Source organism: Neodiprion pinetum, chromosome 3 (genome assembly GCF_021155775.2).
Source record: "Neodiprion pinetum isolate iyNeoPine1 chromosome 3, iyNeoPine1.2, whole genome shotgun sequence".
NCBI lineage: Eukaryota > Metazoa > Arthropoda > Insecta > Hymenoptera > Diprionidae > Neodiprion > Neodiprion pinetum.
This window is the reverse complement of record NC_060234.1, coordinates 39,847,714-39,871,350: the sequence shown is the minus strand read 5'-3', so window position 1 is coordinate 39,871,350 and position 23,637 is coordinate 39,847,714. Positions and strand designations below refer to the sequence as shown.

The 23,637-nt window shown below is 34.4% G+C and overlaps 4 protein-coding genes and 1 long non-coding RNA gene across 13 annotated transcripts in view; 3 read left to right on the top strand and 2 right to left on the bottom strand.

Moving 5' to 3' along the window:
- Nucleotides 1-2,466, top strand: part of LOC124215073 (signal-induced proliferation-associated 1-like protein 1) — a 69,504-nt gene extending 67,038 nt beyond the window's left edge. For 6 of the 7 annotated variants that reach the window (XM_069134637.1, XM_046617984.2, XM_046617981.2 and 3 more), the window contains 2 exons: nucleotides 3-200; nucleotides 276-2,466. In XM_069134637.1, coding sequence (XP_068990738.1) covers nucleotides 3-200; nucleotides 276-477 — 400 coding nt within the window. In that variant the 3' untranslated portion in view covers nucleotides 478-2,466. The remainder of the gene's footprint in view (nucleotides 1-2; nucleotides 201-275) is intronic. The other variant, XM_046617983.1, reaches the window with a different exon arrangement.
- Mnn1 (menin 1) lies at nucleotides 1,587-11,788 on the bottom strand. The gene is made up of 4 exons (XM_046618005.2): nucleotides 10,966-11,788; nucleotides 9,719-10,029; nucleotides 9,500-9,639; nucleotides 1,587-9,375 (listed from the first exon to the last, which is right to left on the bottom strand). Exons 1-4 carry the CDS (start codon nucleotides 11,528-11,530, stop codon nucleotides 8,574-8,576), a joined length of 1,818 nt encoding a protein of 605 aa, XP_046473961.1. The 5' UTR covers nucleotides 11,531-11,788; the 3' UTR covers nucleotides 1,587-8,573.
- On the top strand, nucleotides 7,120-10,811 carry LOC138190688 (uncharacterized). Its single transcript, XR_011176730.1, has 3 exons — nucleotides 7,120-7,223; nucleotides 8,789-8,876; nucleotides 9,854-10,811. It is a non-coding gene; the product is annotated as an uncharacterized lncRNA (long non-coding RNA).
- Nucleotides 11,789-11,798: 10 nt separating the features above from the next.
- On the top strand, nucleotides 11,799-17,403 carry LOC124215077 (putative lipid scramblase CLPTM1). Its single transcript, XM_046618004.1, has 7 exons — nucleotides 11,799-11,835; nucleotides 12,587-12,739; nucleotides 13,862-14,461; nucleotides 14,725-14,842; nucleotides 14,906-15,109; nucleotides 15,269-15,406; nucleotides 15,765-17,403. Exons 2-7 carry the CDS (start codon nucleotides 12,608-12,610, stop codon nucleotides 16,523-16,525), a joined length of 1,953 nt encoding a protein of 650 aa, XP_046473960.1. The 5' UTR covers nucleotides 11,799-11,835; nucleotides 12,587-12,607; the 3' UTR covers nucleotides 16,526-17,403.
- Nucleotides 17,003-23,525, bottom strand: LOC124215076 (E3 ubiquitin-protein ligase RNF8). Of its 3 annotated transcripts, none has more exons than XM_046618002.2 (8): nucleotides 22,862-23,523; nucleotides 21,634-22,504; nucleotides 20,841-21,275; nucleotides 20,303-20,429; nucleotides 19,220-19,329; nucleotides 18,838-18,945; nucleotides 18,648-18,755; nucleotides 17,003-18,366 (listed from the first exon to the last, which is right to left on the bottom strand). In XM_046618002.2, exons 1-8 carry the CDS (start codon nucleotides 22,976-22,978, stop codon nucleotides 18,191-18,193), a joined length of 2,052 nt encoding a protein of 683 aa, XP_046473958.1. In that variant the 5' UTR covers nucleotides 22,979-23,523; the 3' UTR covers nucleotides 17,003-18,190. The 3 variants fall into 3 exon arrangements, with proteins under 3 accessions (XP_046473958.1, XP_046473957.1, XP_046473959.1); XM_046618001.2 differs by having other exon boundaries at nucleotides 20,841-21,278; nucleotides 22,862-23,522; XM_046618003.2 differs by having other exon boundaries at nucleotides 18,198-18,366; nucleotides 20,295-20,429; nucleotides 20,841-21,278; nucleotides 22,862-23,525.
- Nucleotides 23,526-23,637: the final 112 nt, after the last annotated feature.

Below are 23,637 nucleotides of genomic sequence, written 5' to 3'. Positions count from 1 at the left end.
AGATTATCTCCACGTGTCACAAAGTCCCCTCATACCACGTCAAAGCCAATAAGTAATTTAACCGTGGCACGAGATTCAAAATCGCAGATTGAAGGAGAGATAGATTGGCCCAGTCTCATGGACTCCGCGAATAGAACTATAAAACAATTAGGCCAGGACTGGTCGGAAGAAAGAGTCATCGATGGAGGTACAACTGTCTCGTAAGTGCAGACAATTAAATTTTGAAATACTAAAGGCTAAGCTCCTGTATCGACTAAGTTGGTTTCAATTTTTAGGGGAAACGTTTGCGACCTGCAATCTCATTTATCGACTTTAGAATTGCGAGTGGCAAGAGAAACAAGGCGTCGTCTTTCTTTGGAGGATGAAGTGCGTCGCCTTCGAGATGAAAATCGCCGATTGCAAGATGAAAGCCATGCGGCTGCTCAGCAACTGCGTCGGTTCACAGAATGGTTCTTCCAAACAATTGATCATCAATAAATATATTATTTTCTGTAGTTGATATCTTATCTAAAGTAGATGTGAACTATGTGTAGAGTAGAGAAATAATATGAGTAACACGATACCCTGTCAATATATAATTATGTAGAATGGAACCATCCCTCATATTATATTAAGAAGTATATAATCCAGTTCAACTGGAATATAATTAATTGTCCAGAGATTAACGTCAATACTAAGAATCTGTGGAAATACAAAAGACTAAAGACTGATATAAGCAGAATAGAATACAATGCCTGAGAATGTTAAGCGATTGTAAATTGAATCTAATCATGCATCTTGCATCGCCTGAAATGACCTACAAATCAAACTGGTGCTTCATTGATTACAAAAACAATAGTATTCTAACTCGCAACTCATTTCTAAATTACAATTTCAGTTCTTAAACTTCTTTTCTGATCACCTTCTAACAACGTTCTGTAGAACCGTATCATAAAGATCAATGTTACATCGCACCATTCCAATCTTGAGACTTGTAACCGTACCATTTTCAGGTGGCTCCTTTCTACGTGATGTCCGTTTCCTTTGCATCTGTTATTTACGAGTGACACGTTGATTTTCAATAAATGATATATGTATAGTAGATAAATTTTCGAAAACAGTTACAGGTGAGTCATTCAAGTATTGCACACTGTTTCGAGAACTATGTGCAAACCGCACGCAGCATTCTAATCAAGCAATTTCATTAGCTGTAATTATTTTTAAGTTATTTTAGTAATAACGTGTAAATACAGTATTAAGGACAGAATTTAAAGTTTAAATATAAAACACCAATCGACATATGTAATTTGACTTACAACGCAAACTCGAGGCAAACTAATTTTTAAGAATTGATTTATAAGTTTTATGACAAAAGCACTTTGAAAATACTCCCTCACGTTAAATCCCTTTAAACAATTATCGGTAAACGCATTTTTAATGCTACAATTATCGCTGAAAATATAATTACCGACGCACTGATAACATAAACGTTTTTTTTTTTGGGATAATTCAACTGTCTCTCTAAGTGCGATATGTTCTCTGTTTTATTATTTTTGCGCGACACAATTATTGGTAAGAATATATTATAGTCATTTTTTTCAATTAGCTAAACAATAATACTATCATAATTATAGGAGTTGATTCAAAATGGTATCAATCCTACATGTTCGTGTAGGTACGTACCTTAAAAATCGTATCACCAAACTTTTTCTGTAACACAGATCATTCTATCATAAGAAAGGAAGCTTACGACTCACGAGGATTAGTCATATCGCCACATTACAAAAATCATTTGGTATTACAATAGAGTAAAACCAATTACAATGTGACTGAATAGCCATAAGCGATCTTGACTTTTATTTTATTTTTTTATTTTATTTTTTTGTAACTGCGTTAACTAAGAAAAAGCTATAATTTCTCAAAGTAAAAACCTCAAATATAATATAAATTATAAGTTACCAACGCACCGTACTTCTTTGACGGTTTATATGCACTGAATTAAACTGATACTGATATGTAATTTCGTTTGTCTAATCTTTGAAAGAAATGATTATTATTTTTTGTATTAGACTTTGATTTCGTTTATGATAATTATTACCCACTATCACTAAATTCTGTGCACCTAAATAGATGGGTTTGGTTGAATCGAATGAATTACTATTCGTAAGCTTTTGATGTTAAAAGCGATCAATGACCAAATATTACTGTTAGATTAAGAATTACCCTAATTAATATTGTAATTTATTTAAATCTTTTATATTATAATCAATCCTTGTTCTAGTTATAGACTCATCATTTTTATGTCACAAAAAATTGCTATTTCTGGACATTCCTCGTGCCTACAAATAATAATTATAGTAATAATAATGATAATAATATATATTCAACATCGATTCGTATTATTTTCTTTACCGCTTACTGAAATAGACAAGACATCATTTGTTAAAATTGTGTAAATGATACAATAAATGTATAATGTATCCTCTACATCTTGTAACAAAGTATCAATCTTGCACAATCTAAGACAATGTGAAGCTTAATTATTTTATTAAAATAATGGTTGGACACGTCATCAATTTAGAATAAAATAGTTTATTATGATCCACAGAAAAACAAGACATATTTTCAATATTTTTTACAACTCAAGTGTTATGTTTTTTAACAATGTGTGGATAATCAACATAAAATCTGCATACTTTGCAGAGCACCACTTCATCCATAAGTCTCAAGAACGGGCCGAAGCAAATGACAATAAAGGTCTTCTTCATTTACTTTACTGCCACCACCAAGTACCAGATGTATAGTAAAACTCCATACAAAATTGAACTAAAATTGAAATGGTGCTCTATGAATGCCCCGCAGCGATGTGAAGAAGGATTGTTTTCAGTAGCATGGCTCGATATAAATTTTGTTCATCACTTTGCAACATAGCTTGTAATTTCTCTCTGATTGAATTGTTTTCACTAAGATTTGTAATTACATTGCGAACAATGTAGAAGTATTATTAGAATAAAGTCACTTCTTCTTATCGCAAACAGATTGCACTTGCGGATTTCAGAATCATCATTATTACTATTAATGTATCACCGATGCAGCTTGAAATCAAGCTTTTTAAGTACGTGAGAGATACTAACTGAAATGAATTATTCAATTGCATTATCTTAGTGGCTTTGATTCTAACAAGTTTTTCACTATGGAAGTTATGACGATTAATTGAGAAATTCTAAATAGTTTAAATTCAATAACAGCTCGAAGACAGAGATAAAATATAGATGCAATACTTCGCGCCATTTGTTCAGCGATCAATAAGTCGGTAAAAATATTTTTAAAGCATCACGATAAAGCAAATTCAATACAAAAATATGCATGCCGCACAAAAGTTCAGTGAACGCATATGCTACATTCATTGTTGGTATATTCGACTTTTGCCTAAAATTTAGCGATTATGATTTTGTTGCATGTAGTTTTTTAAATTTTCCTGTCGTCACAAGGAAACGAATATGCTGCATTTAAAAAATTTAATTCAACAGATTCTATCAACAAAGAGCAGATATATTCAACTTGGTATACGTATTTCCCTATTCGGTATATACTAACACTAGTATTATACATCTATACAATATCCAAATTTTCAAGCATTACTTATTTACATTTCTCAAACACAGGTCGGCCGACATAACAAACCAAATAGCTGATACATTAGGTCAATTTGTGCGCAAACAACAATTAAGTAGTAATTATTGCTGGGAAAATAAAATAGTTGGTATTATATAGATTCCAATTACAGAAATATCATCGGAAACAATAAGCTGGATGTTCAAAAACTTGGTTCATGTAACATGCTACATGGAATATCAATAATATTATTATTATTAATTTAAAAATTACAGTTTATGGCACACAACAGTTCCTGTTGGCTCGTATGTATCAGAAAGGAAATAGCGGGGTGATCAGTTATGTAAAATTAATAAAACGTAATACAAAATAGAAAAAATAAATTAGATGAAAAATCATAATCTATCAGTCACGGCAGTTTTTTTTTTTTTTTCTTTTTCATGGCGGTATTGAACAATTCTTTTTTGATCCGAAAAATCGAAAGTACTGGAGGATTGAGTAGTCAATATTTTACGGTTTTGGTCTTTGCATCGCCCAATGGAGTTTAAATATTCTTTTGACAATAAGAAGTACATTTGACAAATATTTATGTATATATTATTGTATTATTTTAATTATGCCAAACACTTCCTTGCCAAACTCAGATGAATGTTTGAGTGGACTTGGCTCAGTAACATTAGACACGCAATTTTCAAGAAATAAAATAATATAATATTCGTAATAATATTAATTATACAACCGTCGTATTTTAAATTAATGATAAGAAAATGTTGAAAGAGATTATTGGTACAAGTAGGTATGTTATAATATAATTCATATTTTGTGCCTCTAAGATATTCTAAATTTGTCTCTGATATTCTTCAATATACGTCATATTGATTAAAATGTACAAGTACACATAAAGTAAATTGAATTTGAATTAAAAATTCGAAGCATTGATAGCTAATGTTCAGAGATAACATTTGTCAGAATTATATACGGAACAGTGAAAAAAATTAATTGCTCATAGCAATACAATTTTGCTACAAAATTTTCAATCCAACTAAAAAGCCAAGTTCACGTTTATACTTTGCTAATATAAAAATACTGTTTTGTTTACCATATTTTTCATTTTTTTTACGTTGCTAGTATTATGCACATTAACACCTTCACATTTACCATTTACTAATAAATTAGTCAATGTAACATCAAATACTGAGAATGGCGCGCAGCATACTCGAGTCAAATATATTTCTTACTACGCTTAATACACGATCTAAATGTGCATAAATAGCCTACGACTTCCATTATAGGTATATCATACGTATATAGAAATATTTGCATAATTGCAAATATAAAGTTATGCATATTGAAATTGTTATAAAATACCTTAATTGGAAATTAACAATGGCTCATAACAAAGTTGAATTTTCCAAGTACTGAACATCATTTGCAATTCATTCGTCAAATTCATTTTTTGTCATATTGTTTTTTCGTATACAATAAGTTATAATGTGGAAGAAGATATCATGCTTGTACAAAATGTTTCACGACTATTATAATATGTAGGAGCTGATTCTACATAACGTAACAGTTTGCAAATATTTTGCCGACAACAGTCAAATGTACTGTGCGTTAAAAATTCATGTTTTTTTTTTCTTCCAGTGAGCGCTATTTAGTGACTAACGCTACAAATTTTACTATATGATAGATTTTATAGAAATTTCATGCTACACATTATGCACCAGTTCTCACCTGCAGGATTTGCATATTTTAATTTATAAATTCGCGATACCTTGAAGCAATTTTTATCGTGCCTCTTCTTTGACATAATACATGACAATTTACTGCCTTCTTACATCTTTTCTCATCCATTGTTGGATAATCGTGATAAAATACTATGAATATAATGTTGAATCTAATGTGCCAATTGTTAGTGTTACATCAGGTAATATGCTTCTTGTGAATACACCATTTTCGGTGTGAATATAAAAAAATAACAACTTCAAGAGATCGCAAAATAAAAATAGGAGTTTATCCACTAAACATAAAAAATCAGTTCATTACATCGATCGAATGTCTTAGTTGGAAAAAGTATATTCGAAACTGACCGTTGACGTTTTCTCAATTCCGTCATATCTTCCATCTTAATACTTTTAAATGGGAATACGATTTTCCCAAGCAGTATCGTATTGTTGGAAAATTAAGAAATGAGCCGTGAATGATAAGTTTTGAATGAATATCTTCCAACGAAGAAAGCTTCATATACAGGCGTGTCATTTGTAATTTTGTACTCGGAGACTCTTTACTGCAAGATAAAGCGATATCATTAAGACAATTCATATTTAATATATTTCCTATATTATTACTATCATCACTAGTATAATATAGCATATTCTGCATCACAGTAAGATAGCGCCTTTCAATATTATGTGACCATTGTTCTTTTTATTAGATTTTTTTACTCTCATTCCCATCTAACAAACCATTCTTCAACAACCTATCAAACATTATAAAATGAATACCTCACGATGCTGCTCATAGATGAAAGAAAAAAATGAAAATAAGAATGTCATGACATATATTTGTCGAACATGGATATTCACCTCCATTTAGCTACGTAATTGGTACTTCAGTTTATGAAACATCGAGGTAATTACGGAAAGATGCTACATAATACTATTTATGTACCTACTTTGCAACGAATTATTGTATATACAAATTGTTTTAGTTCCAGTTGCCAACTGTAAATTATTAGCTGTCATCAGTTGTACTGATCATTAAAATCCATAGAATATTCTTTGATAATATACTCTCTCGTCATTTTTCAACACATAATTGCAAATTATTTGGTAAATTAACGACCAATTTTTTACACGTAAAAATTTTGAAAAATTCTATCAAGCTCTTTGTTTACATGAAGAAATAAAGCCAATAGTATTCAGCTGGCGCCTGATAAATACCTTTCATACAATACGGTCTAAAAATTGACTCGCAAGTAGTACTGATAAATATATTATACGTATATCAGTATATTCAGTGAAATTAACTTCCTGATCAAAAAGTGTCGTAAATCACATACAATTTCAATATTATTAGAGTAGCTTATGAGCTATAAAAAATGAATTTCGATTTTTCATTTTGTCTAAATCGTATTCTGAAATACAGATTAACTGATTATATGACATTTCGCGTATCATGGTTAAACAAGTATTGTAATTTACATTTAAAAATGAGACAATTTTTGGTTGAAATTTTTTCTACGTGAATACATAGCCTCTTATCATTCGCGCAATAAATACGATTCAATTAGAAAAACAAATTTTCCCTATCAAAATCTAACACTGGCAAAGAATAACACGCAATTACCAAAACTTGATTTATGTGCTACTCTATTGCATGGATATTACCATAAAATGCTGTAACTCAAACATTCTAAGGTGATAATTAGTTGTATACAAAATGCGCTGACTGCTGATATATTTAAACCTTTTTCTCTCTTCAAGTATCTATAAGAAACCAAAGAAATATCTGACTGGTAATAAAGTCCAGTTTTGCCTACTACGCGCTTTAAAGCTTAGGAAAGTTGCGTTTGAATTAGTCAAGGTATCCATTGGAAATTCTATTTCCATCCTCAGATCATCGAATGAGTATGTAGAAATATGTTATACGAGCTTTTCAAATTAATATCCGAGCTACAAGTAATTCTGTGGCGATAAAAGGGCCGGAAAATAAAAATTACAATTAATCTAAAAATACTCATAATTACTCTGGAAATAAATAGTTATAAAAATAAGCGAGCATTTGATGCTTAAAATATCTTAGTTAAATAAAATGAATCATTTTGCACCACCTATGGAGTGGAATGTTGTAGTTTGTAGGTTATTTTTTACCTCTATCTTTCGTTGATACTAGATTTTAAAAGCGTAATTCTAACAAAAGTTCATCTACTTCACGTAAAAAACATTAACATTAACTTGTTAATTATAATTAATAGTGCAATAGATAATTAGAAAAACTTGAATCAATAAATAAGCAAAAGTGCAACAAGAAAATAGAAATAGACTAATAAGTGTGTGAATCCATCATCACTGATGAGCAATCATTGTGATTAATAGAACAGGTAGCATAGTACCTTATTTTTATTTACAGATGCAGATGTCAAATCTTTTTATTATCTAGATTCCGAGTAACGAGCAATTTAATACTACGCGACGTTGAGCGTTTGATTAAATACGCCATCGCGATCTGGTACTTTGTACTTGCCCAAAACTTTTTTCAGTCATTTTTCACTTACAAACGAGATTTTCCAGAAGTATTTTACTCCGAAAAATTTAACGTCACTTCTTTCTCTTCTCCTTTGTTTCGTTTTTTTTTTTTACAATACTTACAAATCATTTCTTTCTTAATCTTAACTAGGCCTCATTAATTTCACATAAAAAGACATGACACAAGCACCTATTTTTCATTTGACTCGAAAATCAAATAACTTTTTTGTACTCTCCTACAAAATTTTTTTTCTCATACTTTCTCTACACTACCTACACCTATCGATAATAATAATAATATTTATTATTTCATGTGTAATGTAAGCATCCTATCTTTACGGGCTGGATAAACCTACATTGGATTGTATAATTATTATGCACCACCAACAGATAATAGAGTACCAATTCATACTACCAAACGATGTAACGGACCAGTTCAAGAATCCAGTTAAACATATAATTCAAAGCGAAAGGTTAGGTCGCGGCCATTATTGGTATGAACAAATTAATCAAATTAATCATTGATCCGAACAAAAAATGAGTTCCGTATGAACAACGTGATATTTGAATTTGCAACCGCGTTGATGCTAATTTATCAATCTATTTTACTGTAATAATTGATAGTTAAGAATGGATCGATTGCTTCTATTATCATTGTTATTAAGAGATTTCTTAGGAAGATATAAGATACTGTATCTTAATATTCAATCATACAAAACATGTATGCCAATGCTACTCCCTGCGCGTCCTTTTTGGACGCTGACTAACACCTTCGTCGCTACCTCTACCTTTTTTACCAATTTGTACCTGGCTTTGGGCGGTTAGTTGCAACGATATTGCATGCGTGTTCAACTTCTCGGCTAGTAACAAGTCTTTCAAGCCCTTCATTTTCTGACTGTACAAAGTTATTCTTGGCTTCTCACTTTCCAAATCGCTTTCAATTTCAGGATCAAGCGGTTCCTGCGATGTGGATGGCTCAACAGGCAAGGCGTTTTCTGGTGGTGCTACGAACGGCTCCCCACCTCCTTGTAGCAGGTAATCCCTGTTTAGTATTTTTTCACTGCATGCGGCAGTCAGAGCTTGAATACTCGGATGCGTCGGCGCCGGAGTTGCGGGGACTTTTGATTCGAGACTTTTTATTAAATCGCGAGCTGTGTTACCCCTCTCCTTCGTCTTGCAATAATTATTATTGTTGTTATTTAGCGTTTCGTCAATATTTGTCTCCCGCTTTTGTGCCTTATCCTCTTCAGACTTCTGATCTGCCTCATAACATTCTATGATGACCTGAGCTCTGATATTCGCGTCAAACTTCGATATTGTATTCACCAACGGTCTCGCCCAACCAATGTGCAAAACTGGTGTATTCGCACCTTCTTCCCACTGACATATGCCATCATAAAAACGCAGAAGATAAGCAAAACAGCGCGGTTGTCGCAGAAGACGCTCGTCTGCCCTGACTGTGTGGGGTATCAATTCATTTGCTATTTCAAGTAGCTCCTTGTATATTTCACCATCATCTCTTGAATAATCATACCTGAAGCAAAACGGATATTTCAATACTTTTTTACCGATGTTATATATTTATTCAACGATAAACTTTGCATGTACAGCAACCTGGTATTAAATTAATTTTTATACTATTGAAATGCTTCACTAACTTTCTTAGAACATCTGCTGCTCCAGCCCATGATGCAAGTGCGTTTGCATGTAACCCATGCCTATACAAATATCCTCCTTGATAAGTATATGGGTAAACATGCGCATTGCCATAATATTTTCTCGCTGATCTGACAGCCTCCTGCAAAAATATCAAAGTAACGTTTAGGCAATTCTCTATTATTGTCAATCCTTGGCTCTGACAACAGATGGGCAAATACCTGAAACAAGTGAACGGCAGGTGGCCTGCCGGGTGTAGGAGCGGCTTCTTCCAAATCTCCGAGATTTCCAAGTGCCATTGGATACTTTGCCAGATGACCCAGATCATATAATAACCACAATAATTCCTGTTGTAGTAGAGCCACTTCAGCCGCATCAGCAGTCGCACTGAGACTCGGATTTATGGCAGAAACAATTGTAGCAACTTCCATCGTTCGTGAACATACAACTGCTTGACCATTGACGTATAACCAGGATCTAGATGCAATCCCCGGTTCAACTGGCTGGCCACGTTTATCCTCGTTCCCTTTTCCTGATAATCAACAGAAAATATATTATCCAGAATATTATCATACGAGACCAAGTAAAATATGGGATGTTCAAACATTTCATCCATGAGTAAATCGCCATTGACTCCTTAAGAGTAAATATCGAATAGCATCCAACAAACATTATTACGAACCACTTGCTTGGTTCAATTCAACTTAACTCTGCAATTGTGAGGACAAGGTATATAAAATGTTCTTGTAGAATGTCTTATTGTTAGTTAAAGTCAACTTACCTTCACATTTCCTTTGAAGAAAGAAAAAATCTCAGATTTTAGATAAATGTATCTAGAACTTGTCTCTCGACCCTTAGGAGCATAAGAGCAAGAAGCAAGATGAAATTAAACGGTGAGGTATTCGATGTCAGACATTTTTTACAAATAGAAATAGTTGAACTTTATGTTGGACTAACGTGCTGATAGTTTCAGAGCTGGTAGCTAGGTACTTCTCTCGGTACATTGAAAGAATTGAGTTGAAAAAGAGTTTCTAAACTCTCTTTCACTTATATCATATTTGATTGTATTATTTATAAATTGTTCGATGAACTTCAAGTATCAGCACACGTAAGAATGAGGCAACATTCTAAATCAACAGAATAGGCTTCGCATGATTTACAGTCTTTCAAACAAGCTCACAAAATGCCCCGTGTATTACAAACCGATCAAACTTATTTTAGATCCTCACCGTTATGTGATACAATAAATTTTTCAAGTGGTAATTTGCCAGTTTCTTAAGTTCGAGGAATACTCGTATCCACCATGACGCAATGTCAAACCTTTCGTATGAGTAAAATTGCATAACGTACAACTGGTCTCTTGAGCGTGTCGCACAGTCGCAACGTATAATATGACTTGATACGGGTTACAGCGATCCTAACGAATAGTTTTTTTCTATAGGAAATGAATAATCCTTAAGGAACTTACCGTGCCATGTGACCTCAGCAGTCTCGACACCGTCTTCGCCATATACAACCCATGCATGGTCTTCGGACATAGCAAGATGAACATCTTTGAATCCCAAAACTTGACAGCCGGCGACGACCGCGAAAGCGACACCGAAACAATCCAACTTATTAGCTGTCAAGTAACTGTACAAACTTTGAAGATGCGCTCGATCCTTGTAGTAACTGCGTGTCAAAGAATTCCATATGACATCTGACACTTTCTTGACGAGCTCTCTGGTCGCGTATTTAGTGTCGTAAACTGTGAGGTCGACGGCTCCTTTAATAACCGCGTGAAATTTCGTGTACAAAGCTTCGGCGATGTGAAATTCTACCGCTGGAAGTTTCGGCTCGTCGTAAACAGCGGTCTCTTGCGACGCAAATGTCCGATTACACGTCAAAGAATTCTCAACCGCACCAACGAGTATTGACAACAACGCTAAGTCGGGCTCCGAGCTGTTTTCCAATTGATTTTTAAATATTTCTACTACCGAAGATATACTTTGAATGGGAAATAGCGCCTTATCCTCTTCTCGAAAACCCGCCATGTCGCGACTGGCACCCTTCACGGGCTCCCATGTCTTGCCCGAGGAGAAATTTCTACCGTACTCCTTTATCTTGACTGAAACTTTTATTTCAGGAAATTCGGATCGAGTTACGTCAACGATCAACGTTTTACTTCACCCGGTTAGTCGATCCTTTTCATCGTATTACTTTAAAACTAACCATTTTTGACAGAAAACGTTGAATCTCGCAGACGCCAGCATGGCGGACAGCGTCGTTGTATTTCGAAATATTTTCAAGTTACATAACCAAGTGTATTTACGTAATTTACAGCAATTTTTACACGACGGTAATTCTAAACTTATTTTATTATCCGGTAACCTAAATAATTTGAAGCGCGTTATTCACGTTGTGTAATTGATCTCATCATGCTTGACACACGTTTACTGTCTCGTCATCCACGTGACATCCGTTGATCTAAATATCAGAAATACAAATGTTGAAATTCATTTTGTTTCATATATCATTATCAACACTGATTTATCGCAGACGAAATGGCATTACCTTCCATAGATTGTTTTTAATACGTATAACTGAATTATTAAGCCTAAGCAACTTTACTCCTTTTTTACTCACAAAAACGTTGACTGAAGGACTTAAATTACAAATTCTCATCAATTAGAGTGGAATCGATTTTGCTTTTTTTGCTTAGATCATTTATCCATATGTGTAGTCGAATCAGTTTACTTTCCGTCAACAATTTCCACAGAATTGAGCAATTCAAACAAATTTATACCTAACAATTTATTCATCGATATGAGTATGATAAGCGTTGCATCCAACGTAATTGCAACAAATTTCAACTCAGTAAACATTTATCACAAAATCCTTAACGAATTCCAATTCGGATTGTAGATTTCAATGATTAAAGTTGTGGAACTGGGCCTTAGGGATCATTTTTTTCCTGTTAAAAATGTGTTGCGCAATTGCAACCTACTTGATGGGAATATCGAATCCCCTTCCACGCATAGTCTAGTGACTTCCGTCAGACTCGCTCCCCCTTTGTTTCTCCCGTCTCACGCATCGCTCTCTCTCTCTAGCACTGTTTTTTCATCAATTGCATGAAAACGAAAATGGCGGGCGGAGAGGAAAACGAAAATCATCTTAACGGTGAGGAAAGGCAAGAAAACATGGAAAACCATCAAGGAAATGGAGAATTAGTGACAGCAGATGACCCCGATAATCCGCGAGACGTAAGTAAATCCTATTTACAACCCCGCCAGGACGAAAACTCCCGTTTCGTTGTGTCAAAAATTAATTAATACCAATTAGTCTGCGGGAGTTTACTCTCGATAAAAGTGTCGATTGCAAAAACCGCAACGCAGACGACAACTTAATACCATACGTCACCTGTGCACACGTAATTAATGACCACTTGTTTGCGGTGAGAAATAAACCCACGCCTAACCTAACCTAACATACATGACAAGTTCGCGAAATGTGAGATCAATACGCGAAATGGGAATCGAAATAAACGAAAATAGTCCGAAATTTTTTATCTATCACGTTGCATCGGCTTATCCCTGGAAATGCCAACTTTTCTAAAAATCCAATATTACTTTGAAATCGGGCTCTTCGTTAATATTATCAGATCATATGGGTTAACCTTCAAGTAACTGATTGTAAGAATATGACGGTATGCAGGGTCTCGCCAATCTACGATTCGCACTTCAGTTCGCAATTTCATAGAAAGCACCTCAAATGTCGCAATTTGGGTATGACAAATTCATATTTTTCTGCATTGCAAGGCATATTTGGTATGTAATAGGACAGCTTGACAAAGCAAGGACATCAGTAAAAAGCTGCATATCCCCATGCCTCGATACTCGCTACATAACTACAAGGTTTCGGACATCTGTTAAATAACTGGCCTTGATATAGTCGCGAAATTTTTTGCCGCTATTAATATATTATTGCAAAAGTTGAAGGTTTTAGAAACCTGTGCACGTGCATGTTTTAAAAAAATCGTACAGTCTGCAAATAATATTTCTTATCTTAGATTGTGACAGATTTATTCAACTGTTCTGTGTGCCGCTTCAGTTGGCAGTGCTCGTGTTTTTTCAAACCCTGTGTGTTCAAGTTTCTAATTTAGGCCATTTAGGTCAGATGCAAGTCACCTGTTTCTAATGTTACGCTTGCTGCTTGTTAATACACTCTTGTGTATGATTCAAATTATTCTCTATTGTGCAAGTTTGGACCAAGTGAAATTTTTCCAATAATCCACTCTACAATTTTTATCAATAGTATTCTTCTATTAGCGAATCTAAATTTTCTAGTATAATCTGTTTCATTAATGCAATGTCATTAAATTTCAGATTAATGCAGAGATTGACCAACAAAGAGAAAAGTATCAACCGACTCGTCTAGAGTCATTTTTCGCTGTCACCAAATCACTGATTATCAGAGCTCTCATAATTTACTTCATAAGTTCCTTTTTCCGGCGTCCTCAAACTGACCCAGCTACAACAGCAGCAGGAAGTAGTGGCAGTGCTGGTCCAGGCATTGCCAAAGTACCTGCGGTAAACATTTTTGAAAATGGAACACTGTTCGATCTGTACGTTTACTTGTCAGAAGCTGAAGACTTTAAGGATTACAAAGATCCAAATGCCCTAATTTGGTTGGAGTCAGGGATGATTTATGGCGATTGGTACAGTGGACCTGATCAAGATGGCACTAAAGTATTGAAGCACAAATTTGCACCGCCAGACCAATTAAAACATAATGGATCCATTTATTTACACATTTACGTTACTCCAAATGGAAAATCACCAGATCCTGGTGCAGGAAAAGGTGTTTATGCCGGACAGTATGTATCGTACACAAAGAAAATGCTAAATAAATTTAAGAAAATCAAATACCAGAGGACGCACAATTTACTCACTGGGGAAACATCAGCCACAGCCGTAGAAATTGAGGTAACATTAATTTTGTCTAGCAAAATAACGGATATGCACCTATTTTGTAAAAATATTATGATCATATCGATTACTTTGTTTGTTGTTTCTTCAAAATTTAGATAACCACAGTAAATTCTAGAATACTGCTATTGTTCTGATTTTAATTTAACTGTACTGTAGAATTCCTAAGAAAAAAGAAAATGATCATGGCAAATGATTATTCATTTTTTCATTTCAAACTTAGCGGGCATATTTACCTATAAATTTCTTCATTATTTCAGAAAGCAGAATCAATGAAGGAAGAAATTGTTTCACATTGGCATCCCAACCTAACAATTAATCTGGTGACAGATCAAACAAACTGGGTCCAAGGACAAGTTCCACCACCTTTAGACGAATGTGAGTGTGCTGATGAAATAAATCACTCGATGAAAATACATGACCTCTGTTTCTTTTCTACAGATATTTACTTCCTACCTGGGGGAGCGAAGTACAAGCCAGTAATTTTCACCAATGATTTTTGGAACATGCAACGTGATTACCAGCCACTGAATGAGACAGTCACGGAACTTGAACTTCATCTAACATACCAGCCACTATCTCTATTCAAATGGCAACTCTATTCTGCTCAAACTATGAGGAATAAATGGACTTCATCCTTTATGGGTATTTAGTCCTTAAGCTTGGAAGTTTTCAAAATATATTTTGAAAGTAATGTGGAAAATCGTCTCCCTGCACAATTTTGAATGCCTTGGAATTTTCGCGAAGAACTGTTAACTTAGTTTGTACAATTATTGAACTCAGAAGTTATTTTTTTCTACTTAGGTGATGCAGCAGAGGAGGACGACAGTGATCAAGACACTTTGAAAGAAACGTTGTTAGAAACAAATCCGTATCTGCTAGGAATGACCATTGCTGTATCAATTTTGCACAGCGTTTTTGAACTTTTAGCCTTCAAAAATGGTGAGTAATAATTTTCACCCATTACTTTTCCAGTATACCTGAATAGTGAATTATTGAAATACAACCTTCTCAATACACAAGTAGCATATCTTATAAAGCAGTTCAAATAATAGATAAACATTTGTGATAATACAGGTGAAGATAACATTCTGCTTTACAACATAGCTTTTACTGTTACCTTGACTCAAAAATATAAGACCTGATTTTTTTTTTTTTTTTTGTAATCGACAAGTTGACTGCTTTTGCTTATGCTTCAACATATTTTCTTTTCAGTTCAGAAGGGTTAAATATGAAGCACATAATTTTTATTTCTCTTAAACAGCTGGCTAATACCATGTTTACTGTAATTGTTTTTCAGACATTCAATTTTGGAATAATCGAAAATCCCTTGAAGGGTTATCTGTCCGTTCAGTATTCTTCAACGTATTCCAATCTCTAATAGTTCTACTTTACGTACTGGATAATGAGACCAATACTGTGGTGAGGATTAGCTGTGCTATTGGATTGTGCATAGAAATATGGAAAATTAACAAAGTGGTGGATATCACAGTCAGAAGAGATGATAGGATCCTAGGAATAATTCCAAAATTATCATTCCACGACAAAGGGTCGTACGTTGAATCTTCCACTAAAGAATATGATAGACTCGCATTTAGATACCTGTCGTGGGCATTATACCCGTTGCTGGGTGGCTACGCTATCTATTCCCTCTTATACCTCGAGCACAAAGGATGGTATTCTTGGGTCCTTAATATGCTCTACGGATTTTTACTCACCTTTGGATTTATAATGATGACGCCCCAACTTTTTATTAACTACAAATTGAAAAGTGTTGCGCATTTACCTTGGCGCATGATGTCTTATAAATTCCTGAACACTTTCATCGATGACATATTTGCATTTGTTATAAAAATGCCAACGCTATACAGGCTGGGCTGTTTCCGTGACGATATTGTGTTCTTTATATTCTTATACCAGCGTTGGATTTACAAGACTGATCTCACAAGGGTAAATGAGTTTGGATTTTCTGGCGAGATGGAAGCTGAGATTAAGGATGGCGAAGGACAAAAAGCTATAGAAAATGCTCCGAAAACTGAAACAGATAAGAAAAAAGATTAACATTTAGCAAATGTGTTAAATAAGTGTTTGTATTCAGTTAATTAAATTTAAATAAATTTAACGAACCTAAAGTATTTAAAAATACGTCATCGTTTGTCATATAATAGTTACAATATTTAAAATTTGTAATGAACAAACACATATTTCATGTGATAATATCGTATCATTGCGATTTAATATTACAATTAACCTTATTTAAAAACAAAGAAGGACAAGATAAGTAAAAACGTAGGTGTACTGTTTTTCATTATTGAGCTTTTGTCTATCGTTGATATAAATCCGTGTGCGCATTGTGCAGCCGTGCTGTATGCGTGTATGCAGCTCAATTTAAGGTTCAGTAATACAACATTGAATTTTTTCAAGTTCCAATTGTTGAACTTCACCAGGTCATCAAACTCAACATCTTACAATTTGCATTAATTGTTCGTTAATATTTCGTAATATTAATTAGAAAGAAAAATATTTTTCAACGAAAGATTGCATGAAGTATGGCCTGATTTTCTGAACAGTTAAACTATCACACATTTGTTAAACATGTTCACTGTTATCTAATAATCAGTGCATATAACGTCGATTGGCACAAGAATAAGTTTAATGTGATGACTAATCGTGAGAAAAAAATGTCTACCAAAATTCATAAAACACGGATCTCGTCTGTGTGCTAGTCCAACTTGTAACTTTACAAGTCACTAGACCATCTGCCTCATTATGACTAATTTCAACTATTTTCCATTCTTTATTCGATCGCGCGACATTACAAGAAGTACGACATAAGATCTGTATGTACCACTGTGTGATGAAATGTAGATACGTACTATTAGAAATGAATTTACCAATTGTTTTTAATAAATGATGAATATTCCTTGTTTACAAAATAATTTTTCATTTATTCTCTAACTGATTATTACAAATATTACAACGTAAATTTTGGAGCAAAGTTCTTAAAAGTAATATTTGTATACAAGTAATTATTTTTCAATTTAATTTCATTTCTCCAGCAGTAAGTTTTGTATTCATTCACTGTAAAATGTACAGTGAAGTTATAATGCTGCTGCAATCCAAGAAATGAAAAGTAATCATCTCAAAGCCTTGTACAACCAGTGTGCTGAATTTTAATTTTTTTTCTTATGAGCACGATTTTCTTCTGCAAAATCTTTCAAAATTAAATATGATAACGTTTATAAGTTTTCGGGAATATTTCACCTTCCAAAATTGTTATCAACCCTATACGTAAATAATGACAACACTACTGACGAACTTACTGTAACAGAATAATTTCGATAACGTTAATCAATATCCGGGGATGTCTGAACTTAGAAAATAGATATCATTCAAATTATTAATATGGCTTTTCGAAAGTTTCCGAGTACTTTCGGTTATAGCTGATACACTGAATATGGAATATCGCGGGATGAACGAGATTGATGAGATTTAAATAACTGCGTATAATTTTCGACAGTAAGTGCTCAACTAATATTATCATCAAAATTTAATGACAATAATAATAATAATGCTATTCGTAAATGACCCAAATAAATCTGGTCCATAAGTCACTCAACGAAGCAACGAAATTTTACTCAATCGAGTGGATTGAAAATGATAAATATTGCATACACCTCAAAATCGTTTCTAGAATATGTTCAGTCACTTGTCAATCTCACAAAATCATGTGAATGGACATCCCGGAGCCCAATGCCCCCTGTTTCCGCAGGAATAGCAACTACCATATCCACCGTAAAGGGCACCAATTCGACCTTCTATATAGTCGTCCTGTGGTTCGCTCCAATAATCCTCATATCCATCGACTATTCCCGACCAGCTATCGTCGCTGCTGTGGCCATCTGAAGTCAGACATTGAGAAAAGATTCATGAAAGAGACCTTAATCGCCTTGCAAGTATCGCATAAAAAAAATTTCTAAATGGCAATACACCCTTTTAATCATCTTTTTAATTATTTGCCGAAAAAATATGCAAATTAATGTTCAAAACCGTAAATTTCAATAGTGAATGAGTCATTACTGACTCATCCTTTAAAAATTCATTCCAAAACTTTAATCATGAACGGTTCAGCCTTAAATCCTTCAGTTCGAAAAACACATACTATACACAGGATCGGACATACCTGAGTCGATTGAGATGTCCATGTTTGCGGAGTGGCTCTCCGGATCCTCAGAGGTCTGACTATAGGAGTAGACGGATGAGAGGGAGTTGGTATCCTCACCGTCGCCGTCTGTTGCAAACACAATCCAAAAAAATTGGTATTTGTGTGCCATTCATTTGCCAGGTCAATAAAGATAGAAAATTGTATATACCTGTCGACGTGCTCCACGTTGAACCGTCATCATCATCGTTGGTCTGTTGGGTTGTATTACCTGAACCCTGGGTGGATGCGAGTGTCTGTTCATGATTTGTGGTACCACCTGAAATAAATATAAATTGAAGTGACTGATAAATAACGTATATTGTGTTTTCTCAAATACTATCAAAAATCAACCCCATTTTTAGTTCATCTTACTGAAACCACATTTTGGTACACATCTTGTACCAATCATTGAATATACCATAACACATATGTACATTCCAAGAAAGCTCTTCAGTACTCATCAACGAATGGTAAGACTACTTCCTAGAATAGAATGGAACAGCACAACACAATTTCTGCAGGGTAATGAGGTCCTTTCTTTTTACACCTACCACTACTTGAGCGTTGTTGGCGATGTTGACCGCTTGACCCTGAGGCATTGTTCCAATCCGGATTGCTACCGCTTGTCCTGCCTGGGATGTGATTGTTACCGGCTGTCCGACTGTCAGATAAATTTTAATCGCTTGATATTTTCATAGTTATATGATTCAATTTTCATACAGTTATGCGGTTTATCTTTGAATAAAATCTCTTTTTTGTCCCGAGGGTCTAATTCGAAAAATACAGTATATCGATTATGAAAACCTTTTAATATTGTCATAGATGTATTGCTGGTGAAACTTAGGTAACAGGAAATGTTACTAAACCACGTACAGTCTCACGTTCATATAAAAATAATAATAAGTTCGAACATATTCTTAAACAGGCACACAATTAGATATGTTAATTCTAATAAGGAGAAATAACTTGGCCAAATCAGACGAAAGTTGCTTACAAACTTGAATAATATGGTAACTATCATTCTTGTTTACATGTAAACATTTTTCGACAAGTAAAATCAACTTCAGGATGTAGATAACATTAACAAAGCCATGTCGAAACATGTGAAAATCTCAATCTAAAGTACATGAGACTGTCATAACGATAATTAATTTTTTAACTAATTATTGACAAAGGGAAGTCATATTTAGTAAGAAGTACAATATAAAAGATTTTGAGTGTGTATATTATACATGCAATGAAAATTCCATTAAAAAATAAATTAAAAAAAGCATCAGGAATATTAAATTGTTTTCACGAAAAAAGTAAAGCACCAAGAGGCTGGCGCACATTTCGATTATACGTAAAAATAAAGGAAACTAATCATGAATACAAGTTTCGAACTCCTCAAACGCAAGGTGGTTATTTTTCATGGGTTGGTTACATATTTCAACATTTCAGTAGATGGCGCCTTTTTAAATTGAGATGGGTAATACAAGTATATGTCGATTTGAAAAATCCACCAGAAATTTCTACTCTACTCAATGTGAATGAATAAACGGTACATGTATACATCGCCCTACGTAGTAATGCGATTCGAATTAAAAGCTCATGTCAGTATCTATTGTGATGAATTTACACACTGACCTACTGACCTAGTCGCTGCTGTAGAAGTATTTCCAGTACGATTAGTATTTGTATTCGCGTTTCCTCCCCTACCTCGGCCTCGACCTTTCTTTCCACGTGCTTGATTCGCCGGTTGCTTTGCTGCCCTTTCATATTCTGAAAAATATTAGTTTAAAGCTGTGAGAAAAATGTAGGATATATGGCATCTTGATTTCGACTTCTGATGTATCGTATTCTATATTAATAAGATTAGTACAATTAATTACACCACCTACCAGTTTATTGTGGTATAAAATTTCAACAGATTTCGTATGATGGATACACTATCATAAATCAATCATAGCATACGATTTGGAAATACTAATCGTTCCACCGACATTCACTGTCAGATGGTTGTAACTAATTTTCCTTTACTTAAAGTCAATAATACCTAATAGAATCAATAAAACCCACCGTTTTGGAAAAAAATGTATGTAATTTATACTAAAAACAATTTTACAAATTATAATACAGTGCAAAACTGGTAGGCGTTAGATTTTACAACAGATAGAGGAAGGCCGAGTTTACCTCTCCGTTCTTCAACAATATCTGTCCTTCGTTTCTTATATTCCACTGACAAGTTTTCCACCATTTTGTCAATGAAATTGTCTAAAACCAAAGATCGATTCATGGCAATTATTGCCGTTCTGCACACCGGACATTCTTTCTTTTTCTTCTCCCAAGTATCTATGCAATACTGACAAAATGTGTGAGTACAATTCAGTGTTGTTGCTTTTACGAATAGTTCTGAACAAATACTACATGTCAACTGTTCATCCATGATATCGCCAACTTTGTTGAAGACGTCTTCATTAGCTGACACTGTGCTGCTCGGTGGAGCAGCTTTCTTCGTAGGTGTTTCTTTAGTCAAATCTATCGTATCTAGAATCGTCAGATGTGACTCATCAATAATCTCAACGTTTTCTGCCACAGTACCGAGGGCGACAACTTTTGCAGCTGACTCTGCTGAAAAATAATCATGACTAAATTATGTAACAAGAAACATTTGATTTTTTTTTTCAGATTAACACTGCCACAATTTCATAATAAACTTAAAAAGGATACAATTTTTATTCTTAATAACTTTGAGAGAAAAAAAAAAAAATCAACTATAATATGTGTAGATGCGAAATTTGCGTTCACGTAAAAAACAACATTAACTCATTAGAATAGGACAAGAAATATTATGCAAAACTGAAGTGGCTATTCACGATTTTTTCAATATTAGTCATTTACTCCAGAATTGAAATGAAGAAATGACTTTAATCTATTTTACCCATCGTACCCACTCAACTATACTTTCCACAGTAGATAAAATTACCATTTTGTTTTTCAAGAGTAGTTTGAAGTTCATTGGCTTTTGATTCTATCTTGAGTAAAGCATCTTCCGTCTCCTTAAGTTTTTGTTCGATTTCAACCTTTTCACTCTGTAATTTTTCAGCAGTTTTCTTTTCTTCGCTGAGTGACTCGGTTAGCTTTTTGCACTCAATCTGTTGTTCATTTTTCAGTTTCTCCAACTGTTCTTTCATATTATTGACCAACATCTCTTTTTCTTTCCTACTAATCTCCAAGGCTTCTTCCAGCTTCTTTTTCTCCTCGTTCAATTTTGTCTCAAACTCTTGCCTCTCCTTATCTAATCGTTCCGACAACTCTCGATTCAGTTTCTCAAGATTCATTTCGGCCTGTTTGACTTCCTCTATATTTTTTTCCAGCATGTTGATCTGATTGTTTAAATGATCCTTCACTCCCTTTGCCGCTTCTCTTTCGTTCAACAACTTTTGCAGTTCATTTTTCAACTCCAGTTGCTCGTTGTGTTTGGCTTTCATTTGTTCCGCAAGATTATCCCTTTCCATTTGCTGCGATTCTTCAAAAGTCTTTTGCTTCATAACAATATCTTGTAAATCCATCTCTGGCACAGACATCTTCGCCTTCTTGGCGAGCGGCTCACTCTTAGAGAGTAGTTGCACTTTGTACAAAAATTCAGACATCGGACCAAACCGTACAGAATCATTTATTTTAATCGTCCGTATTTCTCCTGGTGCCAACTGATTCCCACTGACAAAAGTACCAGTCGTACTGAAATCCTGTATCGTCCATTCGCCAACGTCTGAGCGTTTGATAATACAATGCTGCCTTGATATCGAAATATTAGCCAGTATCTCGTCGTTCGATCGTCCTCTACCTATTTTAAACTGCGAGAAAATGGGAAATGCTCATGATGTATAAATCATGCTATCGATTCTGTCGTAACTGTATAATGTATACAAAAAGGATATAATTTGGTGGTAAAATCATATATATAAAAAAGAATATATATACTCGGCAATTTGTTAACCTATGAAAAATAGAACACGGGTTCTATGACATGCAATGATTGAAATAGAACTGAACTGAAATATATTAAAACTAACTGCGCGGCTCAAAGATGAGGAAATCTTTTGTGAGTGAGTGTTTGATAGAACATGGTAAAATTCGTGCATGAAACTCCTGACACCAATAAGAAGCTGGTGAAGTTTATAGTGTGAGTAATGTTATTCCAACTGTAATACCTCATTTTTGTCAATGTGAATGAAACTACTTGGATCGGTATTTTCAACGTTGACAAGCACGGCCTCCAGACTATCAGACATGTTTCTTTTCGAACTATGACTTTCCTGTTCTTCCATCGTGATTGATGAATGTTCTTGACAATTTTCAAAAACTTGATGGCGACCGCAGCCGATCTTGCGTTAATTATCAAAAACACGCCGAATATCACATCAAAATCGGTTAATTCATGTTATAACATTGCGTGCTTTGTTTTGGGAACGAGGAATCGCTCAGGGAACTTGCTTCAAAACCTGCAAAACACTATCCTATTACCGAAGCTAAACTCATGTAAACAAAAGCAGCTCGCGCAGCATAGGAAGTGAAAAATTTCACTCTCTCTTTTTTTTATCGCCGAAACGATAACCTTTCATCACAGCGAATTAAATCTTTTGTATTATCAGTAGTATTTCGAATTGACGCAATTCTGAACCCTCACTGATATTTCACTTATCCCACTTTGAATCGATAAATACACCGTTATGATTTAATGTACTTGAAGTTATGCATCAAACTTAAAATACCGTTGTTTATCTTTGTCAATGCACTTGCAGCAAATTTCTGGCAATGCGCAACCAGCGGAAGTTTATTGTGTGGCGACCTCTCGACAACGACCAGGTTCGCCCGTCGTCAGAGCTGAGAGCAGCGCCCCAGATCGTAAGCGGCAGCGTAAGCAGACGCTGACGTTCCGTCTCTGCGACGAATGATCGTTCGAGAACTCACCACGCGCGCGCGCCCA